The sequence below is a fragment of the Scheffersomyces xylosifermentans genome (genome assembly GCF_036884685.1).
Source record: "Scheffersomyces xylosifermentans strain CBS 12540 chromosome Unknown RJT20scaffold_1, whole genome shotgun sequence".
Lineage (NCBI taxonomy): Eukaryota > Fungi > Ascomycota > Pichiomycetes > Serinales > Debaryomycetaceae > Scheffersomyces > Scheffersomyces xylosifermentans.
The window spans coordinates 1,984,809-2,007,713 of NW_027042939.1; the positions used below are offsets into that span (position 1 = coordinate 1,984,809).

Sequence of the window (22,905 nt, forward strand, 5' to 3'; positions counted from 1 at the left end):
GATATCTATTAATGGCTCGGCTAGTGAAAAACTTATACTAGGCCCGTTGTAAATCGTCACGACTTATTCACTACTTGTATACTTTTGTAGGTATGTAATATGATAGAGAACGGGAAAAGAAATGACGTAAACCGGTCATAATACGCCGCTATTAATCTACACATTGTTATAACATTACACTGATTACACTGGTTACAACAACATCTTACAGTGTGATTCCACAAATTCTTGGGACGAAGGCATAAGTCTTCTGTAGTGGCTGTGACAGTATCTCTGCCAGTATTCTAGCTAGTGACGTAAGTAGTATTGTAGGGAGATCGCACTACGAAGCGAGCTCATAATGTCTCTTTACCTGCCAGCGTGCACAATGTAATGTCCTGCCGTTCATGTGAAGTGACATATTCGATAGTAAGAAGTGAACATAGTGACATGAACATGAACAATACAAAGAAATTGAGTAAACTGTAGCATCGTCTACAAAAAATATAGAAATAAATGGAAACAGCAATTAGCTTCCACCAATTGTCAAACGTCAATTAAACTCCTTGGGTCAATATACTTGAAGTTGGAACCCTAATATCTGTTCGGCTTTGAGTGCAAAATGGGCTAATAAAAAAATTGTTGCAAATGGACAAACAACTTCCGTTACATTCATGCGTTCGTGTTCCTTCATTAAAGAACATTGAGGCCCAAGTAGATACTTAGGCGCTGTTAAATTAAAACTTTTCATCATTGTTCCGTACAAGTCTTCTTTCAACTATCTCGTTCTACACCAATTGTTGAACTTTCTTCAAACCTTAATATAATTATTATCGTAGACACTAAATTCTCTATTTAATAAACTAAAATTCAGATAAAGCAACAGCAGTAGCTTGGAAGTCATCGTGGGAGATAGAAACAGAAACGTTCTTCACACCAGCCTTAGCAGCAGCAGTCTTGGCTGCACCGTTCAAAACAACCTTTGGAGCTCCATTGGAATCACGGGTAATCTCAATGTCAATCAAAGCAGCACCGGCGCCTTGGGACTTGACACCCAAAGCCTTGAAGACAGCCTCCTTAGCAGACCAAGTTCCAGTGAACGAAGCCTGTGGGAAAGCAGACTTGGCACAGTAGGCACGTTCAGCTTCGGTAAAGTTTCTCTCAACGAAGGTCTCATTTTCGAGGTTAAGAGCAGAAATTAACTCAACGTCAACACCGACTCCCTTAGAGGACTTGTTTAAAGTTGCCAATGCCTTAGCAGTTGCGTCAGCAGAACTACCAACATAAGACTTGTTGGATTGAACACCCTTCTTAGTGTAGACCAAAGCTGACTTGCTGTTCTCGACACGAGCCAATGGGTCCAAGTAAACTGGTTGCTCCAATTCATCAGAGTATGGGGCATGGTCCTTAGCAACAAACATGGTGTTACGGGTGATAGCATTATGCATGTAACGGTAAGTCTTCTTGTTACGAGCAGCAACTCTGTGAGCGTAATCCTCGTATGTAGCTTGGTCCAAGACACCATATAAGTAGTCTGGGTGAACAGCAATAGCCTGTGCACCCTTCTGACCGAAACCGAAAGAGGTGACAGACACTGCCTTAATACCATCAGTTTGGATAGATCTGGATGGGTATAAGACGTACTCAAAGTCTTGTAAGACCTTGTCAATGTTGTCAGCGTTTCTGTTACCTGGAACGATACCAGATTGCAAAATCTGGATGGCACCATTCAACATCCAAGCACCAGCGGCACCCTTAGGGTGACCAGTCAAGTACTTCTGGAACACACCGAAGACTGGGTTACCCTCAGATCTTCCTAAGTGCTTCATCATAGAGTTGATAGTAGCAGACTCGTTCTTGTCATTAGCAACTGTGGATGTACCGTGGAAAGATGCAACTCCTAAGTCATCAATGGTCAAGTTGAAGGCAGCCAAGGCTCCTCTCAATGGAGCAATTCTTGGGTCGGACTTGTAGAAGTTGTTACCCCATTGCTTCTTAGCGTCAGCAATTTGTCTCTTGGATTCACGATGAATCTCCTCGGCTCTCTCTCTGATGAAATCCTTAATGGAGAATTCAGCACCATACTCCTCCTTTGCCAATTCAGCTTCAGTATTCAAGTAATCAAGTTCAGATTCGCCCCAAGCCTTAATTTGCTCAAGACGTTGCTTCAATTGTCTAGCTCTGTACTTGATGTTTAACAAAGGTGATGGGTATTTCAAATCACCATGGTGCTCTCTGGCAGTAGTTAAAATACCCTTACCTGGAGCTGGGACAGATCTACCGATCTTGTCGGTAGCAGTGGCAGTCATGGCCAAAACAGCATGAATTGGAACACCCATCTTGATAGCTAAATCAGCACTCATGATCACTTGGATACCAGAACCTTGTGCTTCCATGAAACCATTTCTGGTAGTAGTAGCTGGTCTAGACATTTCACCTGGCGTTCTACCGTGTTCAAACTCCTTAAGAGCGTTGGAAGTGGCGTTCATGTTGGCGAATTCATAAGAACCTTCCTCTTGGAAATCATCGTAACCACCGACGATACAAATCTTAGCCTTACCAGCCAAGATGGTCTCAATACCAGTGTCAACAGACTCAACAGCAGTTGCACAAGCACCGACTGGGGTCTTGATTGGACCAGAAGAAGACAAAAGCAACATGTTAACCCAAGCGGACATGGTGTTGATGAAAGATTCTTGTAAAATATCGTTTTGGACTGGTCTGTCAGCATATCTGTCCTTGAACATACCTCTCAAGGCAGAGACACCACCCATACCGGAACCAGAACAGTTACCAACTTCAGAAACGTGAACATACTTGTAGAACTCGTATGGGTCAGTAACACCAGCAGAAAGAAGGGCTTCAACAGTTGAAACCAAAACGTACAAAGTGATAGGGTCAACTTGAGAAATGATGTCCTCAGAAATACCGTAGGTACGAGCATTCCAACCAGTTGGGATTTGACCGGCAACTAAACGGTCGAACTTCAATGCCTTTGGAACGAACAAGGTAGCACCCTTTAAGATCTTAACGGTGTACTCACCGCTCTCTTCGATTTCAAAGATTTCACACTTCTCTCCGTGCTCGTGCTTGTAATGTTCGGCAGTCTCCTTAGAAGTCTCAAAAGGCTCCAAATCATGTTGAATAACAACTTCTTGGATCATTTGCTTCTTCTTAGGGTCGTAACCGTTGAAGAGTTCTGGCTCAATCAATCTAATACCAGAGTGTTCCAAAATTTCCTCTTCGTACTTGGCCTTGATGTCCTTATCCTCAACTGGAGTTTGAGTCTTGGCATCAACCCAACCAGTGTATGTCTTACCCTTCAAGTTACCGTTGTGGTACTTGATCAAACCCATGATCCATGCCATTTCAATGGCACCTTCGAGAGAGAATTCACCATAAGCTTCCATCTCCCATCTCGTTCTAGAGTTACCCCATGGACCGACTTCGGAGAAACCAGTAACAACAATAACACTTTCTAAGTCCAACATACCCTCCAAATCAGGAGCAATCTGCTTAATTTCAGAGTATGGCTTCAAGGTTGGGAAGTCGAACTTCATGTTAGCTCTTGGTTGAACGGTTACCTTCTGGTAGTTTGCATCGACATTGTCACCATTGACAACCTTTTGCTCAATAGAAGACTCGATAGAGACAGCTCTTCTGATGTCAGCGGTCTCAGTTAAGTCGGATCTCAACTTGGAGGTGAACTCCTTCAAGTTCTCAATGAATTGAAGACCACCATTCAAGTCGGCCATGACTGGCTCTTCTTGGCAGAATTGGACAATAGATGGGGTTAAAAGACCCAAGATATTGAAAGCCATCTCCTTTTGGGAGAAGGTTCTAACACCAAGCTTCTCGATACCTTCAGCAATGATGTTGTTACCACCCATCAAACCAGTACCTCTGGTCCAACCAATAATAGCACCACACACAGTCAACTTGGTACCCCAGTCTTCGGAGTACCATCTGTTGAACAAGGTCTCCAAAGAAATCTTGGACTCGGAATACAAACCATCAAAACCAAATGTACCATGGTTTGGTGACAATGGCAAGATACATTGAGCTGGTCTAGTATCAGTAGTCTTCTTGGACTTAACAGCTCCAAGCAATCTCAAAAGGTTAGTCAACATGATTCTGTGAGCATACTCGGATTTGGAATCAATGTTGTCCAAACCATTACCATTTTCTGGAATAGCAGCGAATGGAATAATGACATCCAAGTCCCAGCCTAAACCGCCCTTCTTTGGCTCATCGTAAATGTACTTGACCAAAGCTTCGACGTCTTGCTTGGAACCTTGGTTGAAAGGAACGACAGTCAAGATAGAACCAGCAGCACCATATCTGGCGTACATGTTCTGGTAGTATTCGGTAACCTTCTTAGAGAATCTTGAGGTGGTAACAATAACCTTGGCACCACCAGATATCAAACCTTGAAGAATTTCTGCACCGATAGAACCAACACCAGCACCAGTAAGCAAAACATACTTGTCCTTGAAGGTAAGACCGTTGATAGCAGCAGACTCTAAGCCATCCAAGTAAACAGAAGATAACTTACGGTCATACTCCCAGCCGTCCTTGACCTTTCTTTGAATGTGCAAGAATGGAAGAGTTTCAGCTGGAATGGTGGAAGAAACTGGTTGCAAGATAGAGGTTCTGTCTGGTAAAGAAGCAATTTCATCGTCATCCGAGGCAGTAGACAACTCATCCTCGTCAGTAGGAGTTGAAGTACCAGTTGGAGCTTGGAGGATCGACTTAGTAGATTGTTGGGTTTCGATTTCAGAAGAGGACTCAACAACAGAGATAAGTTGGTCGTAGAGCTTTTGGAGTTCTAATTTGTTAGACTTGGATGCTTGCTTGGTGATAGCTTTGTAAACTCTGGCTAAGTCTTCCTGGATAGTTGGTTGTTGAACCTTGGTCATCTTACCACCCTGTGCCATCTCGTAAACGTACTGTTCGAACTTTCTAACGGATTCCTTGTGGGTTTCTTCATAGTTGATCTTACCCTTGGCATCAACGGTAGTCTTTGGACCGGTAATCTTGGAGACATCCTTGTAAACTGGGTCAACAGAAGTAACTTGCTTACAGTTGTCAATTAATTGTTGACCCAACTTCTTGGCCAACTTGTAAGTTTCACCCTTGTACTCTGGGCAATGGTCAATGTGGTATTGCATGAACTTAATAAGGGTTGGGTTAGCTCTGTTCATGATTTGGATACATTGATTAATAGTTTCTCTGTCAACTGAAGTCAACTTACCGAAAATAATATCGAAATACATCGACAATACATCTTGTCTGGCCCAGTTCCAGTAAGAGTCGTAGGTTCTGGATTTAAGTGGGGAGAAAGTTGGTTTAATACCCTGAGCGTAAAATTCACCATGCTCCTCTTCCCAGAGATCTAATTCCTTTTGAAGAACAACGGTAGCCTCCTTCTCCTTGATGTAAGATTTAGCACCCTTGTTTAAGTCTACTTGTAAGTATCTAGCCAAAACTTCGAGTTGTTGCTTAGCAAGTCTCTTGTTTTCAGCAGTCAAAGCGTCCAAAGCGGCGCTATCAACAACAGCTCCACCGGCACCAGCACCGGCACCGCCAGCACCAGCACTACCGGAAGATAAGGAAATTCCGGCAACAGAAGCGTACTTGGTAGCCATAGAGTCTAAGAAACCCTTAGCTTCACCGTCATTGGCCAATCTGTTGGCAGGTTCATTGGTCAAAGCCAACAACAAAACAGAGTCTTGTCTACCAGCACCCAAACCGTATCTGGATTCTAAGTATTTTCTGGCGACAGTGATGGAGAATCCACCAGGCATCTTAGAAGACATCAATCTACCCAATAAAGAAGAAGAAGTCTTACCTAATTGGCCGTTGAAAGTATCTTGGAATTGTTCGGCCAATTCTTCTAATGGAGTGTCTTCTGGTTTTTCTGGAGTAGAACCGAATTCCTTACCCAAATCACCCAAAATTTCGTTTTGGACGGTGGACTTACCGTTGACCAAATCCTTGATGGCTTTGGACATAGGAACTGCGTCCAATGGTTTCTTCAATTTCTGAGCAACCAAGACATGTAACAACAACTTGGCAGTAACTGGCTCATCAGGAATGGACTCGACTGGACCGGCAGCTGGAGCAGCAGCGACAGGGGCTGCAACAGCGACAGGGGCTGCAGCAGCTGCTGCAGCAGCTGGAGCAGGGGCTTCTTCCTTGGCTGGTGGAGCAATGTCAGCAGGGTCAGGAGTGTAGTAGATCTCCTTGGCGTCCTTGGAGTAACAGAGAACTTGACGTTGCAAGGAAAGAGCGGCATCGTAGGATTCGTACTTGGCCTTAATGGTTCTAGAGGCCATACCGGCCAAGGTTGGTGAAGGACCGATTTCGACAACACGCTCGGTGTTGTGTTGCTTAAGGAACACGTCCTGGGTCTCGATCCATCTGACTGGAGAGGCGAATTGGTAGGCCAACAACTCGGTCAAGAGAGTGTGGGACAATTCTTGTTCGATTTCTGGTCTCATGGTGGGCAGAAAATGTATTAGTATAGGTATCTATAGGTTAAGTCAGGTAGAATGGGTTAGACGCTGAATCTAGGAAATTAAAGTTACAGCAACTGAGACCACGAGAACAAGAACTTATCGATAATATAGTTAACGAGAACAAACTAACACTCTTAACTTTATCAATGGGAAAGGATCTATTTCAATATAAATAGATCCCATTGCCCAGTAAGCGGTTAATGGGCAACACGCTGAGTTCCTGTGTACAGCTGTGGAAAGCCGTTGATACACAACATTTTTGGGTTGGCAGCGAAAAGTTGATGGGTGAGTGTTAGGTAAGAATCAAGGGGAGAGTGTGTATGTGTTACATAAGACGTCGATAGACGGAGGATATTTGTGAGTAGAATGTGCGAATGGTTGGTTTTGGGAGAAAGTTGAAAAGAGACCACCAGCGCGTTAGTGAGAATAATTGTTGCAGCCAATTTTTTTTTGTTCCCAACAAGTTCGGCCGGAGAATTGCGACAAGGTTAAATTTTGGGCCCACCTGCAGAAAAAACTGTTGGAAAGGAAACAGAGTGAGTGAGTGAGTGAAGTATTGTATGGGTGAGTGTTAGTGTGTGTATGTGTTTCATAGTGTGTATGACTTAATGTGATTTATAGTGTGTATGTGTTTTATAGTGTGTATGTATTTTACGGTGTGTATGAAACACATATGGTGTCTGAGTTGTATAGTATACGCTTTATAGTGTATCTGTCTTTTACAGTAGGATTCATGGTTCGTATGTGTTTTATAGTGTTTCATAGTGTGTCTGAGTTTTATAATTCTGTACAGTGTAATATATAATGTCTCTTAATAGTACTGTCCTCTCATAGTCGTGTACATTCGTAGCATTTCAGCGATCTCTATTACTGTGTAGTCTGTATAGTTCACTATATGAGCGTTATCGTAATGGGAAAAATACGGATCGGATGCCATTATGTCTATAGAACCTAAGTCCTGTAAGGTGGTATTTTGCAATGGTGTATAACGTCATTTGGATGAGCAGGCCATATCTAGGCACATTTGATTTGGGAATTAATGGCTACACATACCCTTGACTGACCTGTGCAGCCAACATCCTCATTAAAAAGAAGGTACAACTACTAACTCTTGTTTAATATTAACATATATTTGCAGCTTTGCAGCCACTTCAGTTTTCATGGTACACAAGATATCATATCACGACCTGAATGCTATCAACAAATGAAACCACTACCCTACCGCTATGTTGTCAAATATTATATGCACACCGAATATGTTACCCGGACCCCTTAGTCTGAAGAAATTTTTCAATTGGTATATTCTGAGTTGATATAAACAACAAACTCTTCTTATACATGTACCTTTTTGCAATACAGCATGGCTGATTAGTGATCGTATAGCTCCTCAATATACATCATACCAATCGAATTTTTTGTAGTCACTCTTTGAACTATGTTTATCTTTTCAACAGCTCCCAAAGCTTAATGCCTTCTCATCTACCCTGATTATATTCGTTTATTTTCAGTTTAAACTGGTCTAAGAGAACACTTTTGCATTTGGAATAGAAATTCAGATCATCTCCACCCTAATTTGATTGTTTCATGGCCCTTGGGCCGTCTAACTACTGATATCAGATTGAGGACTATTACAAATGATCTACATCTTAAATCCTCTCTTCATTCTCATTTATTTGATGTTCTCTAAACTTCTTTTCTTAATTTGTCCAATCTATAAGTTCATCTATAATATTGTTGACCGGAAAATCCCCAACATCTCTATGTATTATTGGTTGATCAATCCTGAACTTGTTGTGTTTTTTATTGGTACACTCGTAAATATATTTTCCATTGGGGTCATTTTGCAACCCACAGGTCATATTACCGTACTCGAAAGTCATCCATTTCAATCTTGGTGAAGCTGATTGACAATCATTAGCATACTTAAAGGCTTGCTCTTGTCTGTCTACTTCAACGCAAATGTTGGGATAATCAAAGTACCCTTGGTGTATTAATGAATTTAGTTGCGGCTGCTGCTTCTTACAACACTTACTAAAGTTCAACGACAAGCACTGTAACGTACGCAATTGATGAAGGATTCCCATAAAAACATTCATCTGCTCTTCACTAATTGGCAAATTTAAGTAGTTCAAATTGTGGAGCTTTGTCAATAGATGTAGCGATTCTGATGAATACTTCAATTGACTAAGTTTGTTGAATTGACCTGAAACTGGAGTCGTTAATCCTGAATTCACCACCGTGAAGTCAAAATTGAAAAACTTCAACGACTGGTTGGTGTATCCATTATCCAAACATGCAAAAACGTTCAGTAAGTTACTGTCTAGATTTTCATACTTATTGAAGTTCAAAATTAAATTCAACGATTGCAAATTCTTTTGCAGTCTTATGAATCCAATGGTGCCATTGTTGTAGTTCAACTCGTTGCACAAATTCAAGTTTAGATTGCTGACAGTGCAAACATGAGGCGCAAGTAAGGACAAAAATTGCTCACGTCTTAATCTCCTTCTTCTTATATCATGGTAGTCCACTTGTTCGTATAATAACTCAACAGAATTCAAGATGGAGAACGAACGCAAATCGGAAAAATCAATATTATAAAGCAATATTTTGGCATCTTCAGACGTCAATGCTATGTCCTTAAATGTAAGTGATTTCAATCTGAGTTTCTTGTTGGAATTATATCCATGAAATAAATTTATAATGCAGTCATTATATCCCAGGAAATCTATATTTGTATAGTCAATTTCATCATTATTTTTGTAGAATTGAAAATCAGAGTTACCACAAGCCCCCTTTGATAATACCAATTCATCCAAAAATGGAAATTGAGAAAGATCCAACTCTTTCAAGTAGTTGGCATCAACGAATTGGGAGATGTGAAGATGTTTCAATTCTTTGAACGAAAACAAAAGATCCAGCCTCATATTCATTAGATTCATATTACCCAGTAGCTCAACCAACCCGTACGAAGAGTTAAGCTTTAATATTAATTCGATAGGTAAGCTGTAGCAGTTATTGAACCACTGGAAGCTTCTGATATTAGTCAAACGTCCAACTAGTTTTGATAAATATCCGTAAAACACCACATCTGGTATATCTGGGATCTTCTCATGAAAGGACAAATACCTAATGAAACTACAATATTGTGGCTTTTCTAGTATAGTTTTGAAGAATTGTTTTAACGAATATAATGTGGATATATTGACAGCATTTACTTGGATTCCACGGGCGTTGCTATAACTAGGAACTATTGTGAAGTTGGAGTATTGTGAATGGACGGATTTCTTATTGGTAAACACCGTTTTGCTTGCGTCAACAGTTATACAGTAGTAAAACCTTGGTTGTACTATCTGATATAAAGCCTTCGAAGTGTATGCAAATTGGAATAGCTCATGCTGGTTTAGCAGCAAGGAGATCCTCTGTATGATTTCAACGGGGAGGTCAAGAAACTGCATTCTTGTTGGTTAGCAGTTGTAGTCATTTCTTCCCAGCTTTTTGAAGATTCTGATTATATATATATAATATAGGACAGCCATGAAAATTTTAGATTCATAGTCCGGTATTACAACACAGAAAGTATGCAAAAAGCATAGCTTTAACGTGTCTGCAAATTATGCACTCCAATCGTATAGACTGGGGTCCGTGTATCGGCAATGTCGCAATTTTTATCTGATCGGATCTACGGCCTCGCTATACCACATGACTCTCTAATACTCGGGATTGCAAAACCGATCAGGTTTAGACCTTTTGTATTCTTAGCAACAGTTATTGTGTACCTTAGCTACTCTCTGTTGCAGGAATACCGGATAGAGGCACCTACACGTAAAGAAGGCTTTTTAGGGCTCATTCTTACACCTTTCCTATTCGAATATGCCAAGTTAGTAGAGCCCTGTTAACTCAAATTTCCCATGAGCCTTTTAGGAGACACCATCTCTTTTTCTCATAGAAAGTAATCAATGGCAAGCCCAAGAAGAATACAGTGTTTGTCACCTTGCAAGGGCATTCTCATACTTCAATAGGCATCAAATTTATACTTGATTTGTGGCTTCCTAGATTGTATTTGTTTCAAGCATTGAGATTACTCAGAGTTGGTTTATCTATATTTTTGCCTGAAAGTTACCATTCTACCTTATATTGAAGCTCAATATGAGTAGCTCTTCGATGTTGATTGACTCTATTTAAGAAATTATTCTTCTCTCTAACTTTATTTGCTGCTTGAGATGCAGTTCCATAGATCTGTAAGTTATGCTATGTCATGAGCTCCTTTGGAAAGCGAACATTGAGTGTACCATTCAAACAATAGTAACCAGTGGTAGACATTTACATTGTCTTTACCTTTCTGACATGTGATGCATATACTGGTACCTATGCAACACATTCATATTAGGAAGCTGATAAACTGTTTCCAACCCCATTAGGCTCATTGTGTCAAATATGTAATGTCAGAAATTATACTCGTTCACTTTCTTATGTAAGGAAATGATACCACAAAAGTCTCACGGAATTTTAACTCACGTGATATTTATTACCACGTAGTAATTTCGTTGTACATCCCAATTGAGCTATTGCCTAAAAAATAAAACGGATTTACGGCTATGGTTAAATATTCGCTGGTTAAGCATTAATTTAGGGAGGTATCCACAGCCAAATCACATCGATTACAATTAACCTTGCAATGAACGGAAATCTCCTTGTCGCTGTGATATGTAAAAGAAACGATTAAAATGGTGACTGTGCACTTGAAACTTGCAATGACGTGAAATCGTATCTCAAAATTGACGTAAAGGGACGGAAGTCACGCTAGTTAACGGACAAGCATCCCACAGGTAGTTAAATATAGAGTACCTAGTAAGTACCACATACACATTTCATCTGAATAATGGCACTTACCAGGGGTGGATGTACATAGAAACCAGTTATTTTGATATATAATCTGAATTTAACTTGAAACTTGCGTCGGTTGAGCCAATTTCTTTTTATTTTGTCTGCAGGACTGGTTTAATGGGGTCGGTTGATTTCACAAGAAGAGCTAGGTTTATTGGGGGCATGCAATTGGTGCTAAGTAGTCAAGACGGTACTAGGAGATGAGGTCTATTTGGGACACTCTATTTCATGCTGGAGTGTATGGATCGTCGGGAAGTTTATATTGGTAGTCTAAAAGTGTCAGAGGTCGTGTCCGGTGATTTTTCACTGTGCGATGTCTTGTCCTTATTTTGTCTGTCTGGAGAATCAGTCCATCATGGAATCATTCGGTTGCCGGTAGGATCTGCTATGTCACCGGTATTTTTCATATGGATACTTGACTAGGCATTTTTTTTTTAATACCGCTATATGTTTCTCATTGACTTCCGTGAGCCCACAAACAGATAATACATAAGCCATAAATAGCCATTATAGATTCGGGCCTTCTGCTTACGACCGACTACAAAATAAATAATACAATATTGTCTGACACATTCAAGATGTCGCATGCACTGTCTAATTGGTTTGTTTCCTGGCAAATGTCTCATTCCTCTTCCCGTACCTGTGTTACGCAGCTTATTTCGTTGAAATGTCGCTCTCTTACCAGAGCACTGTACACTGTAGTACCTGCTCCCAATGCTCCTGGGCTAATGGCCATTATTCATTTGTATTCATTGTCGATCATGATTGTGCTCGTCGTTATGTATCCTATTTTGCCCAGCATCTATTAACGTTAGCCTGTAGAAGTGGTTTTATCCTTGTCCTCTCCACTCTTTCGCCTCACCACACATCCCTGGCGGCTATCTTTTTTTAGTGTGATTTCCAGCGGTGCATTTTTCAGACACTACTTTCTTTGGCAACTCGCTCGACACAACTTCGTCCTCCCATCACTACAATCCACTCCGGTAATTGTAGCCTCACATCATCTGTAACGTCTTTTGTCGATTGCTACCTGCTCGTAATCGCTTGACATCCTCATACATATTTCCCATCGGCAGCCGCACACCTCCATATCACTGCCTTGGTACCCAGTCTATCATACTAACTACTCACTCTGTCTCACAGTTTCTTGTGAGCGAGCACAATCACTTTTTTTCAAACTCCTGAGTATCCCTTAATCTAAGGACCACCGTTCTTTATCTATACGAGAACGTCACCAGCGCAGTAGGTGAATTCCCATTTTCATAGCACCACCGTTATCCTGCTAATCAGAAGTTGCTGCCGTCTTCTGTGTCGTTGTAGCCGCTGTAAAACCTATAGATTATTTCGGCTTCGGGTGTCTTCGTTAGCGCCCCCTACTGTTGTCAGCTAGCATATATATTACTAATACCGCCACTGCTACCCACTACTTCCCCAGCGATAGTTATCGTGAACAAGGTCCGACTGACTAATAATCATAGAGCATCGTCGTCTGTACCACCCGACTCCCGCTGATATCTTCCATTACACTCACAGTAACTGCCTTTGTTCCTGGTGATAACCGCCATTAATCTTTTTTCATAAAGTATAGACAATCTACAACCATTCGGTTACTGGGCTATACCGATTTATTATCTGCTATCTAATCCACTATAAATCCCACTATGTTTAACACCAAGATCTTCGATGGCACGCCGTCGGGCTCACCTGCTATTAACATCCCAAACCCCTCAGCAGAGTCCGCTTCCAACACTAACTCAGGAACTTCTTCCTCCAGCATCCTCCAGCCAATAGATATCACCTACCAACGGCAATCCATTTTCAACAACTCCCGTTTCCGCCGTGAGTCTATTGCCCATTCTCAGGGTATGGGTGGTGTATCGTGGGGTTCCATAACCATCGGTTCCTGGCTCAAGGATGAAGTGATGATGAACAGCAACTACAACAGTTATTCTAACATGCACGGCCATCAAAACCTGAACAATAACCTTCACCCAAACCAGAATAACGGTAACCTCATAAACCCAAGAAGGGGCCTGTTCCGCCATGGAAACAATAACGCCTCTGCAAACAACGCCAATGCTAATAATATTAACAATGTCATGATGAGCATGTCGCCGCCACTAGAGACTTCATATTTACCAGACTTAGAAGCTGACTACTGTAAGGACTATAGTTGTTGTGGGGAGCTTCTCCCAACTCTTCATGACCTCTTGCGACACTATGAAGAGGCACACATTAGCCCATCGCCTCCTCCAGACAGTAATCACTTATTATCCGCCAATAGAAACCGTAACAACTTCAACAACATGCACAACATCATGGAAACAGTATCCACCACTGATGTTTTCCTCAACAATACTGGTAATGCCGCCTCCAATACCACCACGAATTACCAGTTCCAAACACAACAAAATAATAACAACAACCAACCACCACACCAGATCCTCAACAGTCATCACCAACAGCTTCTGAACATTCCTAATGGCAATAACAATTTGAATCAACCGCCCCAGCAAATCTCTAATCCTTCCTTGAACCTTCATAACTCTCACTACAATATTCAGCCACAGACCATCTCTCAAAATGCTCAGCTTGGAAATGTGGCGAACAACGGGCTCAATGGAATTACTAGTATACCGACCAACCAACTTCAAAACCTTCAGCAACAACAACTTCAACAACAAAACCATATGCAACAGCAGAACCAGCACCATCAGCATGTGCAGCAACAGTCCGCTCATATAAACCCTCCAAGATCTTCAACACCAATGCAGGGAGAAGATGAAGACTCTATGTACATTGACGATCCTGCAAGACACTTGTATGTGATGGAAAATGACGAACATAAGCCTTTCAAGTGTCCAGTTATTGGTTGCGAAAAGACATACAAGAATCAGAATGGTTTGAAGTACCATCGTTCGCATGGTCATCAAGGTCAAACCTTGAAAGAGAACCCAGATGGTACTATCTCTATAATCGACCCTGAGTCTAATACGCCTTACTTGGATGGTGCTGGAATGGAGAAGGACAAACCATACAGATGTGAGGTTTGTGGAAAGAGATATAAGAATCTCAATGGTTTGAAGTACCACAGAGGGCACACAACCCATTAAACGTTGAAAGGTCGATTTCCATGAGGTTTGGACTGATTGTATATTATTATTATTATTGTTATTATTGTTACGCTGTGTATGTGATTATGTTAAGATGTACTACTTACACTTCGAAGGTAGGTACTTATACTATAGATACTTTACATTTTACTTTGGAAAATACGAGTCAAAGTATAATATGCTCAGGTTAAGGTATGTTGTGGTTAGAGTGAAGGGTCACTTACGGTGTGAGCTGCAAAGCTTTACAATTTTTAACCTAAAAAGTTTGACAGTGACTTGACGTATTGAGAGCTACGAAAACAGTCACCAGGAAAAGTCTCTGTTGCTTGCTTGGTTATTTCATCTGGAGATAATGATAGAATTCGGTTTTAGATGAATAGTTCCAGATTTAGACTTTCCTTCGCTACTAGATCTCGGTATGCACCGGTTTGCTGATGGTCAGCAGGTGTTCTAAATTACCGTATACTACTTCAGTTCGGAGATGCCAAAGGTGTAATTCAATTACATACTGATTAGCGGGTATCTTTTCCTTTTAGGTGGCACTTATAGAGAACAATTCTATTGGTGTCATCGACAGTAACTCTTGTTTTGGACCATTATACACTGTACTATAGTTATATGGACTGTCCTGCCCTATGTATCGTTTACCTGTTATCTACCTCTTTATTTATTAGTACATATTGAATGGAAGATCTACGGATCCTAACAATACCCAATGTATATCACATTAAGGCGTGCTGCTGTATTGCTCCAGTCCTGTGCAATAATCTTTTAAGGCACGGATTTTGGGCAGATTATCGACTCATGAGCCCATAGTAATTCCCGACCATTGTTAGTATATGGCCCGTATTTACTTGGAGACGGACTTTTCATGTGTGTGCCCTGCCTGAGCCATAAGTTTTAATTTGCAGGTGGTAAATGTCTTGTCTTGTGCTTTTCACAGTTGCTGGTGGTATATTTCATATATTTCATTCCTTAATATTCCCTAGTATTCCATATATTTTCTCCGCCTTGATGAAGATCCCAGCTTTTTCTCAAACCCGCTTGATATCGTAAATAGCCCTGGATACAGCCTCGCACTTACTTACTTCTATGTTATGTTACCTGTTGGAAGGTGGTGGTGGGGTTGTGTATTATGTATTGGGCATTTACAGAACTTGTGATAATCAAGGACTGCCTATAACTGTTCCTACTATTGGCATATGCTACCATATCATACTAAACCACATGGATTGATTTACACAATTAGGTTGCTTCCATTTGCAGCTAGACCAATTGCTAGGTATACGAGTTGAGAGTCTTTCGTCTGTCTTGGATATAGACACAAGTCGTCTTCTGCTACACTTTTCGCATCCTATCGCTATCTTATTGCTGTTGGTGTTGGTATTGGTATTGGTATTGGTATTGGTATTGGCATTGTAGTTGTAGTTGTTTTGATTACAACTTGATTAGAACTTGCTTGTTTTATTTGTTTGTTGTTTGTCGTTTGTTGTTTGTCGTTTGTTGTTTGTCGTTTGTTGGGTTTGTTCCATTGCTTGAGCTTCGTTTGTTTTTTACACAGCAACTCCACATCATACACGAGTAATTAAATCCACATGTTCAGTCGGCACCGTCAACGCCTTCTGGAGTACGCCAAATTCCTCGGCTTCTACCTCCCGCTAGCGATTACCCGTAACTGGTTCTATTTCTTAACCTTCGTTATCACATTTGCTGTGCTTCTCCCCTTGTCGATCCTCACATACATCCGCTTCTATCAGACCCTCATACCACACTCGTCTCCAAGAATTCCACTCGTGTTTCACGGTGTAAGGAGTCACACAGTTAGCGAACCAACACTAGTGGAGCATGCCCTTAGAAGGTACGAATTCGATACTCTTCTCAAGTATAATTTGAATCTAAACCTTGTGGTAGTATGCTCTCCCTTCGACATCAACAATTACAAGGTGCCGTATTCTATCGTGGACCAAACCACAAACACTAGACTATTCAATGATACCTTTTTCCTCGACTGCGACCCCAATGTCATTTACCTGAGCAATAATTTGTATATTCCTTTCAATTTGAGGTTCTGGGTATCGCCTGTGCTTGTTGACTTGAGCCGGAGTATTCAGTTTTCCTTAACCAAACTTGGCATGTCAGGAAAGCAGGTTTTGGAGAAATTAGGACACTTTAAAGTAGAGGTGGACCAAAGATTGACAATTCTTGATGATGTTTCATATGTTCAGTTTGAAGCCGAATACAATGGTTTTAGATATTATTTGGTAAAACATTACTATATTTGCCTCATAATAGGTACTGGAATATTTTGGGCAACCAGTGCAAGTATTGGTCTGCTTACCAGCTTTATTATTCTACAAAAGTATTCCCAGGATGACAACAACAACGACGACGACAACTGGGAGTCTGAAACTGAAGAAGTTCCAGCATCTCCAATTGGCTCTCCGACACCGTCATCGCCAGCCAGGTCACCTACACGTAGTCTTTAAATCATGACAAAAATATAAGAGCATACCTAAACTAAAGGAATGGCCAAGCTCTACATAAACGAATAAGATGAGCTGTATATTATAAATAAACCGGACCAATGATAATGAAGCCAACGTGGCTGTGGTAAACTTTTGACAAGATTAAACCATCAAATGTAATAATAAATAGAATAAATACCTTAAAATGATGTGCGGAAATGAAAAAATGAGTGTCTAAATGTGGTGATAAGAATATGTTTGTAAAGTTGGAGGTACAACTTTATCAGTTTGCGTTCAACATCTTCAACTCGTTTGAACTGTCGACCGACAAAAATGGGATGATCTTCTTAAAGTAGGTATACTCCGTCAAATTCTGTGTCATCGACGGCTCCTGGTTGAATTTATCGATCTCAATGCGTCTATTCAAGAAGTGCTTGAACTCTTCGTTCATTGAGTTGAGCTCGTTCAAACTACGGCCCAAGTTTATGACGCGAATCAAATCTCTGTGAGATGAACTGTTGTGTCTCAATGAACGGAATAATTGTCTGGTCTCGGCAGTTTCACTAATACTGCTCTCAGCACCCTCTTTGTCCTGGACGTTCTCAATTAAGAGACCTTCCTCGTCATTGATTAGGAATTTGTTATTGTATGAATCTGAGTTAATGAATATAGAAATGAGTGGTATACGTGGGCAGATAGGGAAATAGGAGGTTTGAGCAGGCAAGGGTTGCAACAGACGTCTAATGTTGGGATCCAAACTACTCAAGCAACTTTCACTCAAGTTGCTATTTTGGTTGTTGACTATCGAATATTTGTCGTTCATCAGGTCATGATCCATAATAATATCAAACTTGTAAATTGGGCGAACAATTTCAGGAGGTAATCTCGCCAACTCAGGTGGTTGTGTGTAACTATTGCTGTTTCTCGTGGTGTTAGTGGTACTCTTTGAAGCTTTTGTATCGAGGGTCTGAATACTACTGGAATTAGAGTCCGAATCGGAGCTTGACGATTCGGTGACAGACGTTGGCGTTGATCTAAATGACATGGAACTAGGACTAGACGAACGAGATTTGAGCGAGGAATAGGCTGTCGATAAAGACGTAAATGAAACGTTGTTCCGCTTAACCTCTTTTGAGTCCCCATTCGTAAAAAGGCTTCTGTCGTCAGAATTTTTTAAATTGCCCTTCTTATCAAGGCCCGATCTTATGCCTTTGCTTTCCTTTCTAGAATCTTTGACGTCCTTACTCATCCTACCAGCACCATCTGCCTCTAAAGCTTGTTCTTCTGCGTTCTCATCTTCGATGGACAAGATACGAAACAATTTGCCAATAGAGTTCACAAGTGAACTATTCTTTGGCACAGCAGACTTCATCTTGGAGCTATCTTCCATGTCAATTGAATCATCGGGTGAAAGGGGAACTGTTACAGTTGAACATGTATAGATGGCCTCATCGAACACTTCGTAAGGATGTGTTTTCCTGAGCTCACTTGACTTGATTGGAGTAGCAGGCAATAAGTCCGGGTTGTGGTCATCATGAATAGACAAGTAGTCGTCTTTAACGTTTATGGGAAGTATACCGAATTTTCTGTTTACCAAAGGATTGTCTGGCTTAAAGTTTAAGTTGAGAAGTCCGCTGTTCTTCACTGTGTAATCATGTAAAACCTCATAAGACTTGTTAATTTTCTCTTGGAGTTTCTTTGTTGTCTGAATCATGATGGACAGCTGATAGTTATTTATTCCAATAATCCTCCAAACAAGTAATCTCAAGTAATATGATCTTACAATCGGGTTCCAGTGGGTGACAAATCGCTCGAAGCATTCATTCGAAATCAAGAAAGTGATGAAATTGTATTTAATACTTTCATTGAGATCGGACATCCAGCCACAGTAACGTGGAAGCTCCACCTTCATTGTCGGCTTGTTAAGAGAAACATAACGCGAGAGAGTCTCTGGCACCATATCCCAAACATTAAATAAAAATGCTAAGTTTTTCAATAAAATCTGGATGTGGTCTGTATTGGTAATCATCATATAATTGCAGCTGAGCCAGAATTCCCAATCTATTAGTGATTTCGTTGAATGAACAGCTGTACTATGGACGTGGTTGATAAACTCGTTCACGATGGTAAGAATCAACCCGTTTCTAGTGTAGTCGTAAACACTGGTCTCTTCGGCAGTCGCAATAAGAGCACGATCTACGTACTTAACAAGCGCTGGAACAATGCAGTCATTCTCATTAGGCCAATAAACAACATCTCTGAGCGTCTTAAAAATCTTGATTATCGAGTTGTAATATACATCACTCTGTTTGATGGAGAAGTTAGCAATTGGGGGTGGAGGAATTACCGATGCATTTGCTTGAGATTTTGAACCAGAGTTGCTTTGGCCATTACTTTGAGAGTTGTACTTGGTGCCTTGACCTCTCTGTGACCCTCCATTCTGAACTCTTCGGTTACTGCGGCCGCTCACCATCAGAATATTCAGTGAAGGTTGACTCTTTCCAGTCAGTCCCGTTGAAATTCTCGATACCAGGATCTGAAAGATGTGGACTACATGACTCAAAATGACCTGGAACCCAGGACTGTACCGCAACACTACAGCAGCATCCTTTTCTCCAAAGGTATCGGCTGTCATGTTTTGCAAGATAGTAACGTAGTGTCTGAAAAATGAATTGAATACATTGGAATCAATATTGCACCACCGTCTCACCCAATTCCCATTTGGATCCTTTATTCCATTGACAGGGTGTTTAGGCGGAGGAGTACAGTTGATATACATCTTCTGCCCCTTTGTGGAGAGGTTGGAAATTCCGTTGAACTTGATCAAATAGTGTAAGTGCTCTGGGAAGATTCCATACAACATTTGTACAATTTCATCGGCATCTTCGGACTTATCTTTGTCAAGCAACTTCTGGGTCTTCTCATATATGATTTGTTTGACATTTAAAAGGAATAGCAAAGCATTACTAACATCGGGTAACTTAAAGAAACTGTAAGCAAATATCTTTCCTGTAAATGCCGAGAATGAGAGAGACATAATCTTCAAAGTTGACATCTTCACTATACAATAATCGAGTGTGGAAACTAGGAGGCTCTCGTAATCTTTGTACATGTCCATGTCGACAGAGTTCCATTCATCTCTTGTCACAATGCGAGAAATGCATTCTAAGTAAGCATTACGATCGCTGGCTGGAATGGCACTAAACAAAGGAGCAGTTCCTGATGCCGAGGAATTTACTGAATTGAGTGAAGAAGTACTGGAAGATGTTGATGATGCTGAGATTGGGGTTGAAGATGGGGAGCTTGTAGCCGAAGAGGGGCTGGCAATAGTAAGATTGCCGAGTAAAGAACTCCACCAACGGATGAGAATCGACACTATCACACTAGTCAAGCTCTTATATATTTTTGAATTCTTGGGGAAGTACTTATCCAAGGTCGAGGTTGTTCTCAAAAATGGAAGCAATGACGTTCTAAGTATATTACCCTTGAGAGTTGCACTATTGGAAGTCGATGACAGATGGTTGTATTTACGTGAGTTGAATTTGTTGAGCTCTATTTCTAGCTTCTTGTACTGTTTTAAAGAAGCCTTTATAAGCTTATCACTCTCTGCAGAATGCGACCCTATTCCGTTAGTCATGCTATTGAGTGTAGTGAGAGATGGTGATGCTGATGCTGACCCACGGGTGAAGTTGCTGGGAGGAGGCGTACTTAAGGACCTGAGGTTCTGAGTATGTGATGAAGGCAGTATTGGAGGAGCATGGCCTCCAGGATTGTTTGAAGAGCCATTTATGCTAAGATAGTTGTTAACTTTGGAGCTGGTACTGCTGGTGCTATTGGTACTGTTGGTAGAAGTGGTGCTACTAATGCTATTGGTTGAAGTAGACCTGGGAACGGCTCCCACCACGTCTACATTGGCATTTCTGGCGCCTATGGGTGGACCAATATAAGTAGGGCTGTTCGGGTCGAGCGAAGATGTCGTCTTTGGTGGCCGTATGAACGAACTTCGGTACAGCTCCTTCTTGTCATCGGGTTCGTATATCTTGGACCGTTTCCGAATGTTTGCAGCCTTGGCTAGCACTTTAGCCATAGTTTGGTAGTTTCAGCGGTTCAATTAGTGTTTGAATATGGGCGAAAGTAACCTATGGCAAGACGAGCAATATTCACGGTGTTGTTAAGCGAAGGTCTGTCCTAGCAGTGGGACTGAGGATGGAGTCTATTGGGCGGAGGTGGTGATGTGAGGGAGGTTGGGTTGTAACAAGAAGCTCCAAGAACTGGTAGTTGATTATAAACTCGAGTTACCGCCAATTAACATGTGGAACCGTTGACGAACAAACGAACGACGATGTATGCTTGTAGCTGTGCGTGTATGTGGAATTAGCCCGTAAGTCGAAGTTGTACGAGCAGTTCCGCTGTAACCAGAACCTAAGTGAACGAGTGGGATGAGGAACGGGACACGGGGAGAGAACCGAGAGCTTGACCAACTGCAGAAGAACCACAGACACACCAGGAATTAAATAAACACGACGAAAACCGGTAACTGGAACGGTTTCCACAACTTCAGGGCTTTTGGTTACAAACAACGTCTAAAGCTAAGCACAGTTTGGGCCCGCTGTACACAGTTCTTATTCTAGAGGGAGATGCCAGTAAGGTAACACGGGAATAGTAGTACCACAAGGCTCGGCAGAAGATTTATATCACAGGCAAACACTGGCTGGGGCTGGGTAAGAAAATCTACAGACTTTTGACGGAATACGGGTTCGTAATAGATAATAGATAATAGAAGAGATTCACATGTATATATGTCGACCAGTTTGACGCTAAGAGTAACCATAAGCATAACAATTCAACTACCCGTAAGCATGCAATCCAAGAGATGAGATATGGAAATGTGGGAATGCTGCGATGTGCGTAGGTCTACCACCGACGGAACCAGAAAACAACAATAGTGTTTTGGAGCAGAAAAAGCTAATAATATTCATGGAGAGCCTCCAGCCAACCTAAACATTAAGCCTTCAAGCAATGCCAAGGTCCATGGAAAAAATAAATGAAATTATATAATAGTGCCACACACAACGATATCAGGTACTTTGCTGGTGGAACACAACCAATATTTGCTATCTGCAGCAGCGTGGTTATTGTTTGCTGTTGGTCCTGCCCGTGGATTTTTGTTAGCTTGCGATGGAGCTGCATCAGAAAGCTTTGTGTATGTTAGGAGCAAAATAGGACATTCCATGTAAGGGGATGGGCCAGAGTGGTCGGCCAGCAGGCGAGGTTGGTGGCTAATTTTGCCGTGATTTGGAGCGTTTCGGTGGTTGATGTGGGCATAGGCATTGGAGGTAGTATATTCTTGCTCAGGTCATATGATGGTGGTATTTTTTGTTTCAAAAGTGCCGCCATAAAATAAACACAACACCGAGTCTCGTCGATAGCTAAGCCGAATCCTAGAGAATTCATCTTGGGGTTAGATTAGCCCTCACTCCATCGTAACCAGAAATGAAAATTAGTATCATATTGACGTCTGCCTTTGGGTCCCTTGCCCGCATGAATTTCATTTCATTCCGGCCCCTCAGCCAATATATGTAACACTGGGGATGAGTTCATACTGTATGCACTGCATTAAATACCCACAAACAATCAGAATTCCAAAAGAAAGGATCTTTCAGATCTGTATCTTCATGTAGGACTGGAAGCTTGATTCCCGAAGGAAGTTTATTTCCATCGACACGAGGTGGGAACTCTGTCGTCTCATCATACTCTGGTTTGAATGGAGCATTTCTGTGGCATGGGCCTCTTTACCATTGCTCAATGCATCCTCACTCTCAGGCCATTGTCGGGCTTTATTTTTCCGACTCCCCCCCCTTTCGTATTTTCGTTTGTTGATGCGGATTCTGTGGGTGTGTCCGAATTGGGCAAGGATTGTACCCGAAAGAATAAATTAAATTT

The 22,905-nt window shown here is 41.4% G+C and overlaps 5 protein-coding genes across 5 annotated transcripts; 2 read left to right on the forward strand and 3 right to left on the reverse strand. All coding sequences in view use genetic code 12, as the record gives it.

Annotated features, from left to right (window-relative positions):
• Positions 1-785: 785 nt before the first annotated feature.
• FAS2 (trifunctional fatty acid synthase subunit) lies at positions 786-6,626 on the reverse strand. Its single transcript, XM_064916254.1, has one exon. It carries the CDS (start codon positions 6,480-6,482, stop codon positions 843-845), a length of 5,640 nt encoding a protein of 1,879 aa, XP_064777308.1. The 5' UTR covers positions 6,483-6,626; the 3' UTR covers positions 786-842.
• Positions 6,627-8,197: 1,571 nt separating this feature from the next.
• Positions 8,198-9,955, reverse strand: RJT20DRAFT_132400 (uncharacterized protein; the record flags this gene model as incomplete). Its single annotated transcript, XM_064918137.1, has 1 exon — positions 8,198-9,955. One exon carries the CDS (start codon positions 9,953-9,955, stop codon positions 8,198-8,200), a length of 1,758 nt encoding a protein of 585 aa, XP_064777309.1.
• Positions 9,956-13,045: 3,090 nt separating this feature from the next.
• On the forward strand, positions 13,046-14,497 carry SFP1 (zinc-coordinating transcription factor; the record flags this gene model as incomplete). The annotated part of the gene is made up of 1 exon (XM_064918138.1): positions 13,046-14,497. The coding sequence occupies one exon, from the start codon at positions 13,046-13,048 to the stop codon at positions 14,495-14,497; it is 1,452 nt and encodes a 483-aa protein (XP_064777310.1).
• Positions 14,498-16,092: 1,595 nt separating this feature from the next.
• Positions 16,093-16,983, forward strand: RJT20DRAFT_132402 (uncharacterized protein; the record flags this gene model as incomplete). Its single annotated transcript, XM_064918139.1, has 1 exon — positions 16,093-16,983. The coding sequence occupies one exon, from the start codon at positions 16,093-16,095 to the stop codon at positions 16,981-16,983; it is 891 nt and encodes a 296-aa protein (XP_064777311.1).
• Positions 16,984-17,114: 131 nt separating this feature from the next.
• Positions 17,115-21,319, reverse strand: RJT20DRAFT_14656 (uncharacterized protein). Its single transcript, XM_064918868.1, has one exon. The coding sequence runs from the start codon at positions 21,047-21,049 to the stop codon at positions 17,246-17,248; it is 3,804 nt and encodes a 1,267-aa protein (XP_064777312.1). The 5' UTR covers positions 21,050-21,319; the 3' UTR covers positions 17,115-17,245.
• Between the last annotated feature and the right edge of the window lie 1,586 nt (positions 21,320-22,905).